General features: G+C 50.1%; 2 protein-coding genes across 6 annotated transcripts in view; one reads left to right on the forward strand and one right to left on the reverse strand.

Moving 5' to 3' along the window:
* The window catches only part of CAMKK1 (calcium/calmodulin dependent protein kinase kinase 1), a 96101-nt gene extending 84610 nt beyond the window's left edge, over window positions 1-11491 (forward strand). For all 5 annotated transcript variants that reach the window (XM_040532106.1, XM_040532107.1, XM_040532104.1 and 2 more), the window contains 4 exons: window positions 282-369; window positions 3265-3393; window positions 4433-4536; window positions 10954-11491. In XM_040532106.1, coding sequence (XP_040388040.1) covers window positions 282-369; window positions 3265-3393; window positions 4433-4536; window positions 10954-11026 — 394 coding nt within the window. In that variant the 3' untranslated portion in view covers window positions 11027-11491. The remainder of the gene's footprint in view (window positions 1-281; window positions 370-3264; window positions 3394-4432; window positions 4537-10953) is intronic.
* An 8168-nt stretch (window positions 11492-19659) lies between these two features.
* Window positions 19660-20820, reverse strand: MIS12 (MIS12 kinetochore complex component). Its single transcript, XM_040532111.1, has one exon. It carries the CDS (start codon window positions 20648-20650, stop codon window positions 20024-20026), a length of 627 nt encoding a protein of 208 aa, XP_040388045.1. The 5' UTR covers window positions 20651-20820; the 3' UTR covers window positions 19660-20023.
* Between the last annotated feature and the right edge of the window lie 149 nt (window positions 20821-20969).

Genomic DNA, 20969 nt, shown 5'->3' on the forward strand with positions numbered 1-20969 from the left:
TAAAAATGTCCTTAAATCCGTTTGCCTGATCCCTTGCCCTGCCTTTTGAGAGCCTGCAGCCATGTTAGCAGGCAGAACAGGAGACCTGAACCCCTTAGCAGTGACCATGATGCCTGAGAAGGCACCAAGCCACCTAGACCTTCCTTTCTTGGGCCAGTTTGCAGAGAAGATACCTTCTGATCAGAGAAGATTGTCTGACAAGTAACTGCAGGAAGGGCTATGCATACCCTGAACATTTACACTTCTCTTGTTAACTGTACATTGCTGTTTTATTTTCTCAGAGCACAGATAAGTGACGAGCTCAAGGATCTGATCCTACGCATGCTTGATAAAAATCCAGAAACGAGGATAACAGTCCCTGAAATTAAGGTAAATTGGACATCGATATTATAGCCTTTTGTTTCAGCTGATTTTTTGTTCCTTTGGTACCTCCTAATGAGACAGAGCCATTCCTGGTGTTTGTTTTGGGAGCTCTTTCTGGCAAACTGCCTTGGAAAGGGAGCGCGCTCGTTTTGCAGCGTGTCACTGTTCTGTCGCTGCTGCTTGCTTGGGGAATATTGACAAAAGCTCTCTTGTTTACTTATTTAAATTAAAATTACTCAAAAGCTGCATGATCTTCAGCAAATCCCCAGGAGGATTAGCATTGTCATAGGAACTGTGAGCGGCAGAGGCCTCGCTGTGAGCGTTAGACCAGTGTTAAGGGGCTGGCAGTGCCCTCCTTCACTATTACTCATGGCAGCAGCTTCAAGGCGCACACATTTGCTTCCATCAGCATTACTCGGAGGAAGCTTATTAGCACAGAGGGTGAATAGGCCTGGGTAGAGCACAGTGCTTTGCAGGGTTCAGTTCATTCTGCCTTTGCACGTGCTTTCTGTCCTCCTGTCACCCCTTACTGAGGCCTTGGACCTGCTCAACACTGTGAGATTTTCACAGGAACCCTTCAGCATCCCCTGCTGGGCACACAACCGTTCTGCTTTGTCTCGGGCCAGCACCAGCACATTTGCCTCTAAAGATGGTGGTAGGAAGGTTGAACTTTGAGAAGAAAGCTGGCATCCCTTCTCTCTGTGCCCAGGAGGCCACAGCCGGTGCTGATGGGAAGTGCTTTGGAGCTGCATTAAGTAATTTTATTTGGCAACCCTTGCAGGCACCTTGCGTGGAAACCAAAGCCCCATAAGAACCCCTGGGGAGAAGAACAGAGCAGAGTGCTGCATCTTATCCCCAGCTGTGCGGGGAAGGTGCTTGGTGTGCTTGAGGACTTGTGTTTGATGCTGAAAGAGCACGTGTCCATAGTGCCAGGCTGGGCTCTGGGCTCAGTGCCTCGAGCACTGCTTTTCTCATGTTCACCACCAAGGAAATTGTCCTGTGGGAGGCAGTAGAAAGAGGGCAGCTTTTCTGTGCCATTCCCCCATGTAGGACGATGGCCAAGCAGTTTTGTGGCAGAGGAGGCTTTGAAGTGGAGGGGAGCTTTTCAGGAGAGCATGGAGAAGGTAAAAGGACTGAAGTGCTACATGAGTCCAGGTGAAAAAAATAATCATGTGATGACTGGGGAAGGAACTTTTAAAGAAAAAAATCAGTTTGCATACCTGGTCAATTTTTTGATAGATGAATATTTTCTGGTTCCTTCCTTGTTTACATATCAGGCCCCCTGGGAGAGGTTATTCCTGCAGCTTGGTGGCTCAGGCCTGGTGACGTAGCTGTGCCATCTGGCCACAAGCTGGCCACCAACCTTCAGCGGCACAGTTGCCAAACTGCTACCATCACTGAAGGCCCTGGCTGGTGGGGTTCAACCCCGAGAGTACAGGAGAGCCTGCGTGCAGCTGCTGCAGTCCAGACAAGATGACACACTCCCTTCATATTCACAGATCAATCCCAAGGAGCTTCTTTGCTGTGAAGTAGCATACAGCCAAGCCACATGGCATCAGGGCTCCAGTCTTGGCTCCATGAACAATCAGATGTTTTCAAGCAGCTGCTCCAAGCCTCCTCTTCGTCTTCCTCCTCATCCCCAAGTTTCTTCCCTTTTCCTTTTCCCCTGTTTTCACACTCTTCTCCTCCTCCTCTTTCTCTTTCACCTTGCTTACATGTAAGATAAAATACTAACATGACTGCAAACATTTTTGTGTAGCTGCGCATTAGCTCCGTGTTGCTTCTCATATGTAATCATTTATAGTTGATAAATTTCTGATGTCCACATTGAAAATAAACACAGCAAAAGCCAGAAGGCAATGGTAAGATTCTATAGGGACTTAGGCAGGGACAAATACCCTAGCTGCTCTACTGTCTGTGTTTGGCATTGCTGTTCAACATCAAAATAAATCAAGCAAATTGTTCTTATGAGGATCATCGATCATACGGCTGGGCGTATGGGCTTAGTGCATAGGTTTTGCTTAAGGCTGAATGTGATGTTCTGCCTTTGAAGAGAGTAGTTATGAGCACAATTAATGATCTTTGGAAAACACAATTTAAGTACCATAGAGGTGCTCATTGCTAAGCCCTTGGAGAAGGCACTGGACACCTGCATCCAACTCACTTGAATGGCACTTGGCAGTGAGAATCCGTCCTAATTCAAGTCCGTATCTTGGAGGTGAAGCAGGTCTTTCCAGTAGCTACGCCGCAGGATGTTGTCCCTGACACGCAAAATGCCAGGCCTTGGATTTGCGTAGGAGAGAGCCTGGCCCTGCCCTGCCATCGGCTCCCTTCCGTGGCAGCACGGAGGGGGCAGGGAGAGCTGGTGGGAAACTTCCCTGCCTCCTTTGTGCGGGTGTGTTGAGGTTTACCTGGTGTCCAGGTGACCAAGTGGCTATGTTTCTACTTGTGCAGGCAGGAGAGCACTGTAGTAGCATCCAGATCTGAGTGCTCCATTTTAGGCACTTAAATATTTTGTGCGGATGCATAAATGGTCCTGATTATCCCAGGTAGCGAGCACACACAGACTTAGTTGAAATGTGTGCACACGAGAGAGAGAAAGATGAAAAGGTTCTGGATAGCTCCCATTTTCAAAGCATTTCAGACTTGATTCAGAGGACGCTGCCACTGTGGCACTGGTTGTGACACAGCTGTGCTTTAGGGGGTGCTGTCTGGCCAGCACCACAGAGCAGCAATTTCCAAGGGAGCTGAGATGCGTCACTGTAAGTGGAAAATGGAGCACAACCAGCAGGCAAACTGCCCCTGTAAGCAGTGCTGTGCCCATTACCCTCTCCTTACCAACATCGTCACTGTCTGCTGTAGAGGGAAGACTTAGAACTGTCTGTGTTCCTCCCCACTTAGGTGCATCCGTGGCTAACCAAGAGTGGGGAGGAGCCCCTGCCGCTGGAAGAAGAGCACTGTACCGTGGTGGAGGTGACGGAGGAGGAGGTGAAAAACTCAGTGAAGACAATCCCCAGTTTGCCAGCTGTGGTATGTATAAACCACAACTGCTTCCTCTGCGTAAGTCTAGAGTATGATGCCTTGCTGAAGCTCTCAGTTGGTGAAGGAGTTTTGGAGGGTACACATGTGCTACTGGCATGAGAAACTTTGCCTTTCAACTCCCTGTGAAGTTTCTGGGTCTTTGAATATTGCAGGGGCCTGACCATGTGAGCAATCCTGCTTTCAACCTGCCTCATAAGAGCTCTCGTAAGAGCTGTAGGGTCACACACCCAGCATGTCTGGCATCAGACATCCCAGAACACCAGAATCATCCCAGGTGTGGCTTATTTCATTATCTAGAGGATTCAAGACAGCTCTTTTGGAGCCTCCAAATACAGGCTCCAAACCTGGAGGTGACCTGGCCAGAGAAGCAGGCAGAGGACATCTACCGACAGAGTATGGAGCTGGCACTTACCTGCCAGCTTTGGGCACCATCGGTGGGTGCTTAAGGCTCTTCTGGCAGTTTGTGTGTAACCAGAAGGGGGGCTGGTCAGGTGAGCTCCCTGTGGTTAAGGTGCCTTTGTGGGGAGACCTGGAGTTCCTTGTGATAGGGAGAAAGGTGTTGCGCACAGTGAGCACCCATTTTCACAGCTCTGGTGGTGTGGCATGAAGGTAACTGTCTGGGGCAGCGAAAACCATCCTTTCCCCCTGACAGCAGACCCTTTGTGTTGGAACACGTGGCAGCTGGCAGTACTTGCCCACCCTCACCCTGGGAGGGCAGCCCAGGAGAGCTCTGGTGCTGCCTCCTTCCAAGTTTGGACCACCAGGAATGTCAGGCGGCAGCAGCTGCTTTGACTCTTGTAGGCAATAGTTTGTGTCCAGGGGTCTGAGCTCCCTGCTTAAGGGAATGATGTCAACACTGCCTGGAAATAACTGTTCTGTGGGTTTCTCTGGTTCATGCCCTAGCTGTAATGCTGGTAAATGTCTGTTTAATTATTAAGGAAGTTGTTGTTAGACTCTTTTGAACAAACTTCAAGGGGGTGATATGTCAGTCCTGCTGCTCTCACTGGTCTTTTCTTCTTCCTCAAAGATCCTAGTGAAGGCCATGCTAAGAAAACGCTCCTTTGGAAATCCATTTGAGGTCCAGACCAGACGGGAGGAGAGGTCCATGTCTGCTCCAGGGAACTTGCTAATGTATGTATATAAAGCCTTGCCTGGCTCTGCCACAAATGCAGGTTAAAGGTGCATGGGGAGGATAAGGGAAGCCATTTATCAATATTTCCCTTAACATTTAAGGACACAACTTACTCCTGAATCAAATACTGAGGATAAATTCTGCTTCAAGTCCCCTAGGGTTAAAACACAATGCAGTAAAACAGGCTAAAGACCCTCTTTATAGATGCAGTTCTCTGTGAGATGTTTGGCCTAAACACTGTGATCAAAAATCAGTTAGAGATTGGTGAACTAAAATAAGGTTAGAGTCTAGTTTGGATATGTACTGGATGGTTTAATTCTTCTCTCCTTTTTATGGATAATGGAAAAGGCACCAGATGAGCAGTGTGTGTTTTATAAACTAGAAATGAGATGACGTGGTGTGTCTTCAGTCTGGGGCACGAGTCTGGGTGTCTGGACTGCCAGAGACACCGTGGAGACACATGGGCAGACAGTGGAGAACACTTTCACATTGCTTCTTTATTTGAGGAAACGTGGACAATTTTTTAACGTAGCCAGTTGTGAAATGGTGGAACACATTGCAACGGGACATTTATTTTTGTGTTCTCATCCTGTAGAATCTGTAAGGCTGTAGTTAACAAGTCTGCATTGTCCCAGAACAATCTTTTTCCACCCAAAATCATCCCAGCACCATGCCCAGCAGAATCCCATGAAGGTGTATTAAGTGCCTCACTGTACCTTAGACAATGCAGATCTATCTGAGTCTCTCTCCCTGGTGTGTAGGGATTTAAGGGCCCAGGTCAGTTCAAGGTGAGGGTTTAAGACCCGGCTGGGTATTGGAGACTTCAGTAAAGGCTTTGCTCTTTGTCTCCAGGAGCAGTTAATACCAAACACCAGTTCAGTAGTTAAAACACCAGCCCATACCTTGCCTGCCGCTGTGGGGCATGTATGAAAAGCACCATATTTACAGCTCCTTTAGAAGCTCAGCACAAGGGATTTGTCCTCTCTTTATTTCCCTTGGCTTATTGCCTTCCAGCGTAGTTATCGCTAATTTGACACCGGTCCCTGGCCATATCTTCACTGTCATCACTGGTCAGTGCATTGCATTGCTCTGAGATGAAGAAACTTTTGCTAAGTTCGAAGAAAAACGTGTTGTATGCCTACCACTGTCCAGGCCAGCTACTTCAGAACAAGGCAGGATTTCTTCTTTTCAAATTGATGCCTGAATTGATATTTCAAGGCTGTCTGGTCTAGAAACTTGAGCCTCTTTCCAAAAGAGACTTGTTTCCTTCCATCTTCATTTGAGGTGCTTGAAAGCTGTTGGGAAAACTTAACCCCACCACGCTATGGCTGGTTCCTGTGTGGAGAGAGAAGGGCACTTCACTGTCAGCTCCAAACAAGTAAAGTTCATTTGATCAAATGTAGCTGTGAAGATTTTGATTAGCCACGTTATCAAGGTCTAATCACTTTTTAAAATCTTTTTTTGACCTTCAAGACAAGCTGTATGCCTCCATTTTGTCTTTTGTATCCCTTCTAAAGATAATAGTTCAATTCCTTTCAGCTTACACAAAACCAGCGTCTTTCCCTGTCTCTACTCATTGTTTGGTTTCAGTCTCCTTGTACAGGACTGTTCCAAAAGGCTTTTGAAAACCATATCTAATTTCCCCTGTTGTGCTGCTGTGTCAAGTGCCCTTGGTTTACCAGAACATGTCAGGTTAGGCACTGGTCTGCGGCCGTGCCAGGCTGGCCTCTGCCCAGCAGGATAAGCGCTTAGAGCTGCTCTGAAAAAAACCTAACGTTCTCTGAATGTTCCAGTTCTCTGCTGTGCTAACCCCTGCACTTAATTTCTCAGTCTCATGCAATCAGTGCCAGTTTTTGTCAGTAACAATTCACTTTATCCTAAACTAATTCACGCACAACTGGAGCTTTGAGAACCCATCTCCAAACCCTTCTGTTTAAAAGAAAGGCCTTGGCTGGGTCTCTTCAACAAATAGTGTCGGTTATTAAATGCTACAGCAGGGATGTTTTTTTCAAGGAATGTGGATTATTATTTCAAACCTTGAAAAATCCTAGACTGGTTCAACCTAATTAAGGTGAATTAGATATAAATAGGTTTGTTGAATCTAGTGAAATTGATTTAAAGTGAATTGGGTCTAAATGGGAATGTTCATTGTTCGGTGATTTCTCTTGATTAGTGTTACTTCCACAGGGGCATACCGAGCTAGACGCTAAGGTCGTTCCCCATGCCATCAAGTTCTTAATTCACAGTGGCTTGTTCTGTAGTTAAATCACCCTTACTCTTCATATAAAATCTAATATCAGTGCAAATGTTGCAAATAACTTATTTTAACAAACACAGCACTTTAAGTCTGGATGGCTGTACATTTCTAGGGCCTAGCAGGAACAGATAATATTGTTGTAGCATATAGGATCTGCAGTTACTGCATGTCAGGCACCATTTCCACACACATAGCAGGACAGGTTCTGAGCCCTCTCTGGAGCCCTGCTGTTTCTGACTGGGACCCATACGTTTAGCAGAAACACTGCACTCAGCTGGATGGCCGCAGCATGCCAAAGCCATGCTGGATGTTACCTGGTCTTTGCTATCCAACACTGGTGAGGAAGGCAGGGAAGGCCAAGAAGAGGGTGCAGATTCTCCTGGTTGTTTCGATATCACTGCATTTAGCATCCTAGTTTTGTTGAACACGCCCCCGAGAAGTGGGCCTTGTCAGAATGGCAGCATCACAGCCATTGCTGCTCTCTGGGCATGCTGCTGTCTGCTTGTCCACAAGGAGTTTGAACCAGCTGCTTTCTGAATTCCCTCCACTGCAGAGCTTCTCCTCCCCAGTGACAGTCTCTAGAGAGGTAAATCAGCTCTTGTAATATTGCATCTCCTTCCAGTTACAGGTAGAAAATGACTTCTTGTATTTCTATGTAAGAAAAATCAAAAGTAATTAGAAAATCTCTCCAATTTCACATTCAATTTATTTAATTGGGCTGCATGTGAAATTGTCTGAGCCCCACTCACTGGCACGTCAAGTGTCTCGTATCTGTGCCCACATTGAGAATGTATTTTGCAGGAAATCCTTTGACAGCTGAATCTGCTTTTTGGTGCTTGATGCCTAATGCATGTGTTCCTTAAAATGGATCTAACTTTTAAGAAGATAGGAAGAAAAAGGAGCCAGTTGAACACCTCACTTTTCAGGATTCAGAGAGGAGGAAACAAACAGTAGATCCCTTGGCTGAATTTTCCTTAGTTTCTGCCTGATCTCTGCACTACCCATGAAGCATGTGCCAGGCTCCGTTCTTGGAAATGCTTCCTGCAGAAGTTGCATGGGCAGAAGTCCTGGCAATGAAGGAGGTCTTCCATGTTTGTCACAGCCTTTGTTTCTTTAGAGGACACGATTAAGACATCAGTGATTTGAAATAGTTTTTGAATTATTACTGTCAGGAGAGGAAGCTTTTTTAGCTCTTCTCAGACCTGGAGAATGCAGTCCTCTGCTGGGTGTTGTTCATAGCTTTGTTTAATAGCACTGAAAAGCTAAAAAGGCACCTGTTGGAATGGCGGGTATATAGACCAGATAGCCAGAAGGGAACTAAAACGAAGGTGCCCCCTTTCAACAACTCTTCTTTCACAACATCTGCCTCTCCCACAGGAGTACCCCTGCACACCTACCGGCTGTGTGAGTGCTGCCAGCTCTCACTTTACAGGTAGCTGGGGCTGGGTGTCCAGGCAGCACCGGGATGGGGCAGAGTCACCCCCAGCTCTGCCTGTCATGCAGCATCTCCCAAAAGTCACAGGGATTCATCGAGCCTCGCAGATCTGCAGACCAGGGCCAGGTTCCACCCAGCATCTGTGGAAGATACCTGTCATTTACTAATTTTTCCAGTTGCAGAATACGGAGGTATTTGTTAAGCCAGCTGTTTGGTGTCCAAAGCTGATTCTGGGTTTCTGTTAGTGTTTGCCATATTTCTTCTGCCTGCTCCAGATTTCTCCTAATTGAGTCAGCGCTGGCTTCACTACATTTTATTATGCTCATTTATTGCAACTACTACCTATCAAATTAATTGCGGTGTTTTGACAGACCCAATTTACTTTCCTGTTACGGCTGCTACTGCTATTGATGAAGCGTGGTTGCATGGGTGATCAGGCTCTATTTAAAAGCCTATCCTGCTTCCAGGCTTCCCCAAAGAGTGAGAGAGTTGTCACTACCTATAAGGCCTTTGTGACCACATAGGGTAGGAACAAGACAGGGGGGAAAATTGGTTAAAATGTGGCTGACAGCTGGTCCAGGTCTCAGACCAGGAGTAGCTTCTCCCAAAGCAGCACAGAGATACCTGCCTCCTGGGGGCTTTGTGCTGAGAAGGTCCTGGGGCTTGCTGACATAGGGCAGGTCAAAAATACACTGCAAAGATCCCACTAGGCCAGCCAGGTTTTCAGCATCATCTTTAACAAGAAAACGGCCACAGGCTGTGTTTAAATTTGTCAGGCGTCTCCACTTAAGACAGCGGCTGGTGCTCAATGTCAGGCTCTCTAGTCCCCAGAAGACTTCAGGTAGGTAACGCATAGATTCTGTCGGAACAGTCAAACCCAACCAAAAGCCACATCAGTTTTCGCTCTAAAGAGATAACTGTGCATTGTGGAAGAGCTGTGCCCCGCGGTGCAGGTAGGTATTCTTGCGGTCTGAGGACTGAGGCACGGGGTTTTCCTCTGGCAAAGACCCTCCGCCAGGAGGACCACCCAGTGACCGACCCTGTGCTTGTGTGGCTCTGCCTGCGCTGAGCTCTCAGCCACTGCACTCCCACGGTATGTGTTGGTAACACACAGCCCCCAGACACACACAGTGCCATATGACATGGCCCAGGTAAGCGCTGATGGCTGTCAGCAGAGTGCTAGCAGCAGCCAGGAGCGTTCAGCAGTGGTAGGAGCTGGAGCAGATTTGTTCCAGTGCTACCAGTGCCCATCCTCGTCTCTCCTTTGGGCTGCAAGTGAACTTGACTGCTGCTCCATCCTCTGTTTCACTCTGCTTCCTGGGCTCGTTAGGTGCAGAAATACAAGCTCGCTCGCCTGCTGCCATCATCTTCATGATCACTTTCTTCCTTTGTCTCATTGTTTTGCTCTCAGGGACAGATTCCTCTTAAACACATCTATATATTTGCATCCATCTTTAAGGTAATTCAGTGTTTGTGTTTCCCCTAGGTGCTGTAGAAATATGTGTCCTCCCCTCAGCCTGTGTGATTTGTGCAGTACTGAGAGCGTTTGGCTCCATCCTTCCTTCCTGTAGGAGCAATTTTACTGCCGTAGCTCTCTGTGTGTGTGACACTAATGCTTATGTATACTTTTTTATTATTGCTATTTGTTGTTCTTTGGTGTCTCCTCCTCCTTCTGGGAGGGAGGGGTGAAAGAAGCAGGAAACGGTTGGGTTTGAGCAGGACTGCTAAGACCCATGTACAAGGAGCAGTAACAGAAGGATTTGGGAAAGGCTGAGACTGAACCTTGGAGTTTGGGCTCAGGCTGAATATCTAGTGGTTTAGTGGAGCTGCCCTGCAGCTCCCCTGCGCTTCTCCCTGTGACAGCTCTGGGCTGACCAAAACCGCTCGTTCTGTGTGACCAGCCACCCAGCCTCAGCCAGGGCTTCTTATAAGATCATTTTTCAGACCAGTTACATAGACCCTTCTATTAGCAGTCCATCCAATTAACTCTGTTAAATAGCAAAGTAACCTTCAATGTGAGCTACAACAAACCATTTAAAAACATCGCAGTGTAAAGTCTCAGCCACATTCAGCCTCACAGCATGAGCCCCAGCTCCCATGCAGAATACAGAGCGTCAACACCTTGATCTTTGCTGCCACGTTCACAGCTGCGTGGACATCGTGTCAGCTTGCTTTGTGCCGCATCCCTCCCACGTCAGCACTGACAGCACAGGGTGCTCGCAGAGCCTGGGTGCAAGCACAGCACCGCGCTGTGCCTCGGGAAGGGACCGCTCCTGCCCAGGGCACTATGTTGTTTGAAGAGGGTGATGACGGGCACGGAAGACGGGGCTTTTACTTGGCCTCCTGGCAAGGAAATGCTCTGTGCTCTGAGATCGAGGACAGCTTTGTCACAGGGCTGTCAGAGGCAGAAGGGTTTTGTTGGTTTCCTTCTTTTTGAAAACTGGCACAGTCCTGTCCAGGGAAGTGTAAAGCTCTGTCCTCAGGGTGTGGAGACCAAGCAAGCGAAGTGAAAAGTCGCACAGCACCGCAGTGCATCTAGCTGGAGTATTGCTGAGCTGGTTACACAGTACCAGCACACCAGGCTGGTTCATTGCCATTCTCTCCTAGTATTAATGCTGACACGGGTTGCCTGTTGGAAAAAACACAGCTTGATTTTTATTTTTATTTTTATTTTTTGCATGGATGCATGCCTCTAACCTCTCTGTTTCTGTGCTGTTCGTGTAGAAAACAAGGGAGCAGAGAAGGAGGCAGGGACCCGGAGCTGCCTGACGTGTGTGAAGATGAAGCAACGTCCTGAAGCCATGTGGTGCCGCAGGCTGCTCACTCCCGTGCTGCTGCTGTTGTGCCCATCACGGTGTTGTCTAGCACACATCCGCCCTCATCACCAAGTCTGGGGCCTGCAAAGCAAAAAACAAAACTGACCAACCAACCTAGCGAACCGAACAGGAGGAAAAGAGCAGCAATAAAGAAAAGAGTGGATCCTGGGGTAGCTCACCTGGCAGAGGGCTGGCTCGGCCTCATGGGCAGCTGCGTTCCTCACGCGAGGTGTCCGTGCGCTCCTCCATGTGTGCCTTGCTCTCCACTTGTGCTTCACGTGTCAGCTTTGTAGATGGGTGTCTTGATGAATGAATGTGATTTTATTTGTAATGCAACAAACCAAATGTTGTCTCTTGGGTTGTTCGCCCTGGAGACCTTTTTCTTGCTTTTTGCATTCTCTATTTCAAAGTTCAGGAAAAAAAAATGACATCAAAGTCAGGTCTTATATCAGAGGGCGACTGTTTTAATTAATGCACAGGTAAAGCACTTGTGTATACCAGGACACAGTCCTGCTCCTGTTGGAGTTGGTGGCAAAATATCTGTTGACAGCAGTTGAACGAAGATGAGATCTTCCTTTTGGAGTTTGCACTGTCGATCTCTCTGCCTTTCTTTTTTTTTTTCCTTTCATCCTTTCTTTTTTTTTTTCTCCTTTCATCCCTTAATTGTTGCACAGTGTAAATCCTGACAACACTGATAGCTTCATTCAGGGCAGCATTGTAAAGGACAAGAACTAACGTGATATTCCCTGGAACATGCAAGGAGCCTTTGGATGCTGTAGAGATCTGGACCATCGGGATGTGCTTTTACACATAAAGGCTTCGTGTACTGGGGACATCTGCTAATGAAATTGCTCTTCCCAAAGAGCCGCAATTTCACCCCATCAGCTGCACCCAGGCCTGTGCGCATGCATGTTGTACTGAACGCTGAAAAGAAGTGGCGGGTTTGGCGTTCATGTCATTTAAGGGTGAATTCCTTTCTCACTCATCTCTTAGCTCCTTTAAAATTGCATACCTGATGCTTTTAAACTGATTTCCTGATAAATGGCCCAAACTGGGAGAGCTCTCTAGGATGGAAAACGTTGGTGGAGGGTTTTTAGACTAAGGAAAGATACAGACCACAAATGAGATCAAATCAAAACCTGATCTTCTGTTTCTTAAGGCTTTAGTTTTTAATTTTATTTCAAGACTGATTCTTATGCACGTGCTGATGCTGCTGTTTTATCCATAGTTTGCTTCTAACCTTGGGATTAGAAGCTTCATCTCTACATTTTGACAACAGGTGAGAGATTGCACTCAAAGGGCAAATGCAGTCACTTCAGTGGCTGCTGACTATACAGACTGTGTATAATCAGGAATTTCACTCTTGCACTCCAAGAGTAAAAGCCAGTGACATCCATCCATCAAAAGACATGTCAATATTTTTCCTGGAGATTTGGAGGGTCTGAACGTGCCCCGGAAAGCTGATGGGACTGAATTCTTATTGTACTTAAAGGACACAATTAAATTTGGTTCCTGCATAATCATCTTACAGACGTTTTTTTTAGGTTAACTGTGAGGGCTTGGGACTTTTAGTTCCCTATTTTTTTTTGTGCAAGGGGATATGTGTACAAGGATTATTAGTGTATAGTAGTTTTCCCATTCTGTTTACTGTAATTTAGTCTGTTTCCCAACAACGTTGCAGCTGAGCTTCGCTCCCAGTGCCTTCTGCTTGCTGTCCCCAGCCTGCCACCTCCCCATCCTACCCTCGGCTCGTCCCCATCAGCCCCGCAGTGCCAGCAGGAACCCCAGGAGCAGCCACCAGCCTGGGCTCTGCCCCACGTCCTGCCCGTAAATAGCGGCCAAGCCCCGTGGTTTGGGAAGTAGCATTGTAGGTAAGGTATTTCATCAAGGAGACCTTCAATTTTTAAATCAAGCAGCAGGATTGGATCCTGTAGATATTGCTGCTCCGGGGCTGGATTCATCACATCCACGCACTAAACTAAGCCTGAATTTGCACCTCTGCATGCTCCTACGCTCAGCATCCTCCGGGGGCTGTGGCTCTGCTCCCGCTGAGCGCTGCGCTACGTCCCCGCACATCGGAGTGCTTGAGCATGTGCTTGAACCACGTTGGCTCGTAATGAAGATGTAAGCACCCGGCGAAGGGGAGAGAAGACTGAGATGGAGCCTCGGCAGGTCTGAGAGGGCACCTGGGGCTCTGAAACACAGGAGGGATGAGTCAGGACGGCCTGCGCTGCCTTCGTCGAGGGGACGGTCTCTGTGCGTGGAGTGGGCGCACGCGACCGGTCCAGTCTGGGGGCAAGGGGGTCTTCACGGGGGATAAATCATGAGGGTGCCGGCAGGTCCTGCTGTGCACCTGGGGCCAAGCTGAGCAGCCCCAGGAAACGGCAGGACCACCCTGCTAGTTTCTGCAGGCTGCAGAGAAACGGGATCTCTAACCAGGTCCCTGGGGACTGGCCACAGAGGCAGGAGCACAGCCCCAGGAGAAAAGGGAGTTATCTCCTCAACGTGGGTCTGCTGAGGTTTAAGAAATACTTCGGTGCTGCTCAAAGAGCTCCAAGGCTGCAAATGTGGTTTTATTTATTGTATTTTTATCAGTTGGTAAGAATAATTTGGGGAGGGGGAGAACTTTGCTGACCCAGCTGGTTGTTGGGGTTACTCTAAAAATGCCCATGGGGTGCATTAATGGGGTGAGGCTGCAGGAGGCTGCTCTCAGCCTCGGGTAGTGAGACCAAACAAGTCATAAATTACAGTTTGGCTATGTCCTGCTCTAGCAGTAACTAGAGCGCTGCTTTAGTTTTGGAGGGTGATGGGGGAGAATGGGTGTGTTTTTTGTGATTATCATTGCCCTTTTTGGTGAAAGAAATCCTTTTGGAGGCGTTTCCACAGGAAATGAAATGAATTAAACAGCTGAGCTTTTGTCAGACCTTGTTTCTCCAGCAAATCTGCCAGCCGTGTGGGTTTTCCCTTTATACCTCCAGAAAGCGTGTTGCAGACGGCAGCCTGAGAGCTGCACAGATCAGACAGGCAGGAGCAGCGCTAGCAGCAAGAGAAACGCTTGGCTGTATTCAAAGGCTTGGGTTGACTTCTGCAAAGATATTTTCGTAGCTGAAGTTAAATTCTTGCTCATTTATATGCGTGTAGGGCGGCTAGGAGCAGTGCTGTTCCTACTGTGAGGAGAGGAAGAGACTAAAGAGAGAATTCATTTAACGCTAACATCTCTGGCAAGCCAGCCCGTTTATTCATTCCAGAAAGTTGTTCCCATTTGCTGGGTGTCTGAATATTTGTCTCGGTTCTCTCTCTGAACAAGGGATAGGATTCAGCGTGGCAGGGCTCCTGTGAGCAGTGCGAGGAGCTGCCGTAGGCACTCGCTGATGCTTTAAAAAAGTAAACAATCCTTTTGGTCCTCTCCAAATCCAATGTTTGTGCTGTTCCTGTGAGACCCAGATCCTGACCGCTCTGAGCAGCGTTCGCTGGGTTGTGCAAAGGGCTCCTCTTCCTGAGGGCACGCTCGGCCCCGGTCAGCATTTCTGGCCTGGGGATGGGCCCGCAGCGAGAGACTGCGAGGGAGATTTCTCTTCTGGAGAAAATACACATCTGTTTGATCTCTGCTTTAAAAATCCGGTTTTAATATCTGCTGTCTGGTGTGAAGGAATACCGCAGTGTGTCTCTAACGTTCTGGGCAAGAATACATCAGTATCAATACCACATTTGCAAATAAATGAGCTTTTCAGCTATTTAATGATACACTACAGCGGATGCATGGGTAACAATTCACGGCACTTAGGAAGCTGCCTCAGCCAGACGTGCACGTGTGTGCCGCCTCTGGGGCTGCACAGCGACTTTCAGTGACACAGCCCCGAGAAAGCAGCGTGGGGAACCGTGGTGCATGCACACAGTCAGCCCTTCAGCGGGAGCGTGGCTCGAGCCGGGGAGCAGAGCAGCCTGGGCTCGTAGCTAGCCCCTGGGTGGGTTTTTTGGGAGGTGTCGGTGCTGCTGCGGGCAGGGCTCAGAGGTGCTGGCTGTGGCACAGCCCAGGCAGCCTGAGTCCTGCGGCCACCTCCGGGCACAAGGGAAATGAAATCACCCGCAGCACCAAGCGTGTGCTGTCTTTTTTTTTTTTTTCAGTGCCTTGAGATACAAGAAGCAATCCGCACAGCAGCTGGGTTTTCTGAACAGCCAAGTGCCACAAATGTCTCTGCCGTGTTTCCTTTGTTGCAACGTGGAGGGTAGGTAAGGCCAGGCGTGTCACACGCTGGTGGCATCAGCAGTGTGTCCTGTTCGTGTCGCAGCTGGGGTCGGCATCTCCTGTCTGGGCGGTGTCTCACTCTTTGCATCTTGGAAGTTGCAGATTAGAGACACCTTGGAGTTTGAAAGGTGAAAGCTCACTGGGAAGCTTGTGCTGAGGAAGTGGTGCAGGGTGCTGCTTCGGGTCCAGCCGGGGATGTGACCTGCCGTGGGGTATCACCAGGGGTTGTGGCACTGTCCTCGATGCAGAGAGAGGTCGGGGTGGGTTTTTTTTGGCCACGGAAACCGTGGCAGGTTTGTGTATCTTCTCCATGCATGTCCCCTGTGGTACATGCTGCGGGGACACCTCCTGGTCAGTGTGGGGTCCCCCTGCTGCTGTGCCCCTGCCTGTACGTGCCTGTCCCCTTGGCCAGGGCTGGCGGGTGGGCTTTCTGTGGGCTTTCCTCCACCGAGCAGCAAAGCCAGGTACGTGAGGAGCTGGTGTGTGATTGCAAATGGTCCTTTGCTAGTACAGCTAATGTGGAGCTTCAGAACAAGTGCAGCAAAAGTTGTGCCTCTCCCAAACACTGAAATCTGTCTGGACAGCCTGGCTGTGTGAGTTAAATGGATTATTTATGGTGCTAAGCACCTCCACTGGTGATTTCCAGGAGCAGAGCCCACATCTTCACTGTTTTCACCATCATTCTGCTCAGTGTGGCTGTCCTGCTGCAATAAAAGGGGGTCCTGCTTCGGGAGAGGTGATCTCAGCAGTGTCGGGTGGTGCTGGCAGAAAGGAAGGGCAGGAGCTGGGTGAACAGGAAGGTGCCTGCAAAGGAAGGAGGGCTGTGGAGCCCTGCTAGGAGCACAGCAGGCATCTAGCAGGGGGTCTGGAGACTGGTAACACATGATTTCCTGTGTATATTCAACCTACTCTGGGTACCAAACTTCCCCCCCCTTACCAGGGCATGCGTGCAGTGTTGTTTGCTGAGCAAAGCCCGCAGATGCCCAGGCCCTCAGGCAGTGGCCACAAGACATCGGTAGCACGCCATGTGTTCCGAAAAACTCTGTAAATTCAAGCAAAAAGAGAAATTGTGACGTTTCAGGATGTAATTCCAATCCTCTGTGCCGTAACCTTGCTGCTGTGTACCTGGTTCATGCTGTGTACCTGTTCTGTTGGTATTTAAGTCTCCCGTTCTCCTCGGTGTTAAATATTTGGCTCTGTTCGTGCTCTGCTCTAATTCCAGCATGAGGTATATGCACTCAGTACCGTGATGGCACGTGGCCATTACACTGTAAATATGTACCATGAATAGAGAGGCTATTTTTTGCATGCTTTTGTACTCTAGAACGAAAAAGAAACTGACAATAAAGTCCGTAGAAATGACGCTTGGTCTGTGTGTGGTTCCTACGGGGGCACTGTGCAGCCTGCTGCTGCTCTCTGGCGTTAGAGGCCTCTCTGCAGCTGCATCGCAGAGCTGCTCCCAGCGGTCCTGCCGCTCCTGTCTGTCCTTGTCCCTTCCCTGGATGGAGTTGTCTTGCCTCGGGCGTTTGCTTCCAGCGACTCCTGCCATTTGCTTTGAAGGAGAGCGGGGCTCTGCCAGAGCCGTGCTGCGCCCGGACCTTCCCCCAGGTGATCTCTGGCTGCTGTAATAACAAAAACTAGACATGCCTGCTTTTTTTTTTTATTATTATTTGTCATGACTATTCTGCCTGACCCGGCACAGGATAGACCCAACAACTGCTAACTCTAAACATATTAATTTATTGGTCTATAAATTGGTAGCACCCCGTGAGCCTGAATTTAAAAGGATGCGCGTTACAAGGCGGGTGTGATGAACTGGCTTGCACGGGTTTGATCAAGTCTTGTCCGTGTGCTGCGGTGTCCTGGGCTGTGTTTGCCTTCCTGATGCCTTCGCAGCCAGGTCCCGGGTGTCCCAGCGAGCTGCGCAGGACGAACCGCATGACAGAAAGCGTGCGTCGTGCGTCACCTGAAGGGGCTCCTCGCTCGGGTTGCATGGTGCAGACTCCGCTCCCTGTCCCCTTGAGCCAAGCCAAGGCTGGCAGCAGGAGTGGGGAGACCAAAACCTCCCGGCCAGGACAGGTCCCACGCTGCTCTGGCTCCTTGGCAGGCAAAACCCACTAGTTATTTTGGAAACACTTCGCAAAAACCTTACGTGCAACCAGGGATGTAGCCATCACCACCTTCTAGATGCAGCCCTGTTTAAAAAAACAAAATAGGGGGTTGCTTGGATTTTATAAGCCACGTAGCTTCATTTCTCCCATAGGGATGCGTTTCCAGACACATCCAGTCTCTGCGCTCTCATTACAGGCTGGACCCTCACTGGGGTGGCGGCAAGGACGGCTGCAGCTCTCCCCAAATTAGGCGATGTGCTTCTTCACTCCTTTGTGTTCGAGGCAGCCACAGACCATCCCTTTAAACTTTTATCTCCCTTTTTTTCCCCCGGTTGGGTTTTCTAGCTTGTTTCCAGCACACCAAAGCCCGAGGGAGCAGCTGAAGAGCTGAAGCCAGCTTGGGGCAGGGTCGTGCGGGGCCACAGCCATCCTGACCAGCAGGAGCAGGTAAGGGCTGTGCTGCGAAGCGGCGTGGTATCATCAGGGATGCACCTTGGGAAGCAGAAATGCCCCGTGATGGGGACTGCAGAGGTGTGAAAGAACGACACCGAGAACCCGTTAACGCACAAGGACTTCTGCTGCGCTAATGGCACTGCCCGGTCCCCTCTGCTGCATCGGCACCCCCGTGCCGGTCACTGGTCGTGCTCTCCGTCCTCTCCCAGGCCGGGAGCGTCTCCTTGCTGCGCTTCTGTTAATTTTAGGCTCTCGCTGAGGACTTGGTCGGGGTTTAATTGGGGCATGGCAACGGCCTGAAAGCCGCTCCTCAAACGGACTGCGTTTCCAAATGGCTTTCTCGAGCAGTAAATTATAATTTCACGCCTATTATCGTATTCATTAAGAACTGACTTCTCCTCCAGCACTGTACCAAATACTAATTATTAGAAATTAAGGTGACACGAGGGAATAATAATCCGAATAGTTTAAGCAGGAATGACAGCCTGGGGCGACGCAGAGCAGGGCAGCGGGGGAATTTCCTTTCTGCAGGGAAACGAGAGGCGAGAAAATCCCCACCAGCAGGCACGGGGAGCCCAGGCTGCCCGCGGAGAGGGCTTCCGGCGCCTGCTCCTGCTGCCCCCCCGCCAGTGCAGGTCCACGAAGGGGCCTGCACAGCTCGAGCAGCTCCAGCCCGCAGAAAGCCGCTTGTCAAAGCCCTTTTGTTGTTGTTTGCGCTGCTCCCGACCCACCAAGCTGCCTCCAAGGCTTCCCTCTGGCAAACGCTGCTTAACCCCGCTCCTCTTTCCTATTGTTTAATGATGGGGAAAAAAGAAGGGCTTACATGTGAAAGCGTTCCCTTTGTTTCCAAATATTTTAGGGATTTTTTTTTTCTTCTCCTAGAGTACAGCAGAGCAGGGGAAAGCTGCTTATCATTTTCTTTTCTAAAGCAATTTCCAGGCTTCTCCCGAAGCCCAGCAGCAAATGCCAGGAGCTGCCAGCACCGAGCTCTGACCGAGTTTCTTCACTCGAGTAAATCGGATGTTTGGCCACTAACGCGATCTGAACGCGCGTTTTCTGTGCCCCATTTATTTCACTGCCTTCAGGAGGAAGCCAGGGAGGGTGAGCAGTGCAGACACACGAAGAGGGAGACCCCCTGTCACCCCGTCCGTCCCTGCACCTCTTTGCTGTGGGTCTTGATTTTGTTCCGGCAGCGGGAGTTTCTCAGGGCTGTTTCAGAGCAGGGCTGCTCTCGCTTGTCCTGGGCCGGCCAAAACACCTGTGCAGGAAAATATCTGGCAGAGCAGAGGGCTCGCCGTCGTTACAGCAGTGCGTGGGGGAGCATCCCGCAGGCAGCTCCTCCTTGTCCCGTTTGTCCCTTCAGCCCTGCTGCGGGATGGGGACAAGAAGGGATCTTTTCCCCCCCTTTTTTTCCCCCTTTGCTCTGCACTGTGAAGAATTTCCCCATCCCATGCATGTGAGTCCCCCGAGGACCTCGCTGCTGTTTCCACCCCGATATTACACACCAGGAAGAAGGGTTGGTGCGTGAGCATGCGCAGGAGCCCAGCCAGTTACCTCGGGATGGCAGCAGGTAAGCCGGCATGTTTGGGACCTAGAAAGCTTTTGTTAAAATATGGAAATTTTAAAAAATCTGATGCTGTTGTAAGGAGCAGAAAGGGAAGGGCGTCTGTGGGTTGGTGCTGCCAGAGCCTGAGGCACCCCGGGACAGGTCCTTGGGCTGTCCCAGCTCAGTGCCCTTCATGTTTTACATCAGATCCTTACCTGAACGGCTATCAGCCTGCAAATCACACTTAGACATTCTTATGGCTGTATTTATTTATTTTCAGTAAATATTAAAATAAACAAATGCTACGTTGTATTCAAAGTTAACATTAAGGCCACAGAGATACCCTCTGTCAAGTTATCCCACCAAAAATTCATTTTCAGTCACTACGTTCAGAGCTACATTTGGCAGAAAACCAAGGCTTTGTTCCGCTCCCTACTCCCGAATTTGCTAAGTTGGCACAAACTGACAGAGTTCAGCAGAAGCACAGCAGCTTTCAGTCCAGATGCTGGCAGGATCAGAGGAGTAAAGGCATCGGGGCAATGCTTCTAGGAAGTTAAGCCACTATCGTTTCAGGTGAGCTGTCTACATGCTTTTTGCCGCCTTTTCGGAATGCCCATCACAGTCACTCATCTCCTCTCTTTATTTTTTTGCTTTTCTCTTTGACGTCTTTCAGCACATCTTGCAACTTCTTCGAGTTCTGCGTCAAGAACGCGAAGCTTTCCCTGAAGTTGCTGGTCCCGTGCTCCCTGCAGGTGTTCTCCAGCCCGTCGAACCACTGCAGGATCCTCTCCAGCTCGGCCTGGACGGCCTTCTGCTCCTCCAGCTCGGCTCGCAGCGCCTGCCCGGCAGCCGCCTCGGCCCTGCACCGCTGCCGCAGGCGAGATATCTCGTCCTGGAGCGCCTGGAACTGCTCCTCGCTGTAGGGGTACTGCTGGTGGACCTTGTCCTCGGGGAGCAGCACGTTCGGGGGGATGCTGAGCACCAGCTGCAGCAGCACTTCCTCCATCTTCCCGAAGAGCTGGTCGAAGTGATCCTTCATGAAGCGCAGGAACTTCTCCGTGCTCTTCCTGACGTCCAGGCGGCTCACCCTGCCGCCCGGCGAGGCGTCCAGCTTCTTCAGCACGACGCTCTCCACCACCGCCATCATCTCCAACAGGTAGTCCTGGAAGGCCAGGTAGATGCGCAGCATGCACGTCTGCGGCGTGAACCCGAAGAACTGCGTCTCGTAGGCCATGGGGCTGACCGACATGGCGCCGGGGGGGGCGGGCAGCGAGCCTCGCTGCGACGGGGGAGCCGGGGGGGAGCCTGAAGGGGTCGTGAGGGGCGCTGAGGGACCGCGGGGGGGCTCTGAGGGGCTCTGAGGGACCCCTCAGGCGCCGCTCCCCTCAGGCGGCTCCGCCGCTTCCCGCCTCAGCGGCCTAGCCAATCAGCGAGCGGCACCTGGCCGCGCCGCCCAATCCCCGCCCGCTCCGACTCTCCTGGGCGGGAAAAAAGATCGGGGGTGGGAGGGGGAGCGGCCGCTGTCGGGGCTCGGCCAATGAGGGCGCGGCGCGAGGAGGTTGGGGGAG

Source organism: Cygnus olor, chromosome 20 (genome assembly GCF_009769625.2).
Source record: "Cygnus olor isolate bCygOlo1 chromosome 20, bCygOlo1.pri.v2, whole genome shotgun sequence".
Taxonomy (NCBI): Eukaryota; Metazoa; Chordata; class Aves; order Anseriformes; family Anatidae; genus Cygnus; species Cygnus olor.

What these genes read in the sequence shown, in the direction of transcription:
- MIS12 (XM_040532111.1), bottom strand. Translation starts at nt 20,650, where the DNA reads ATGTCGGTCAGCCCCATGGCCTACGAGACGCAGTTCTTCGGGTTCACG.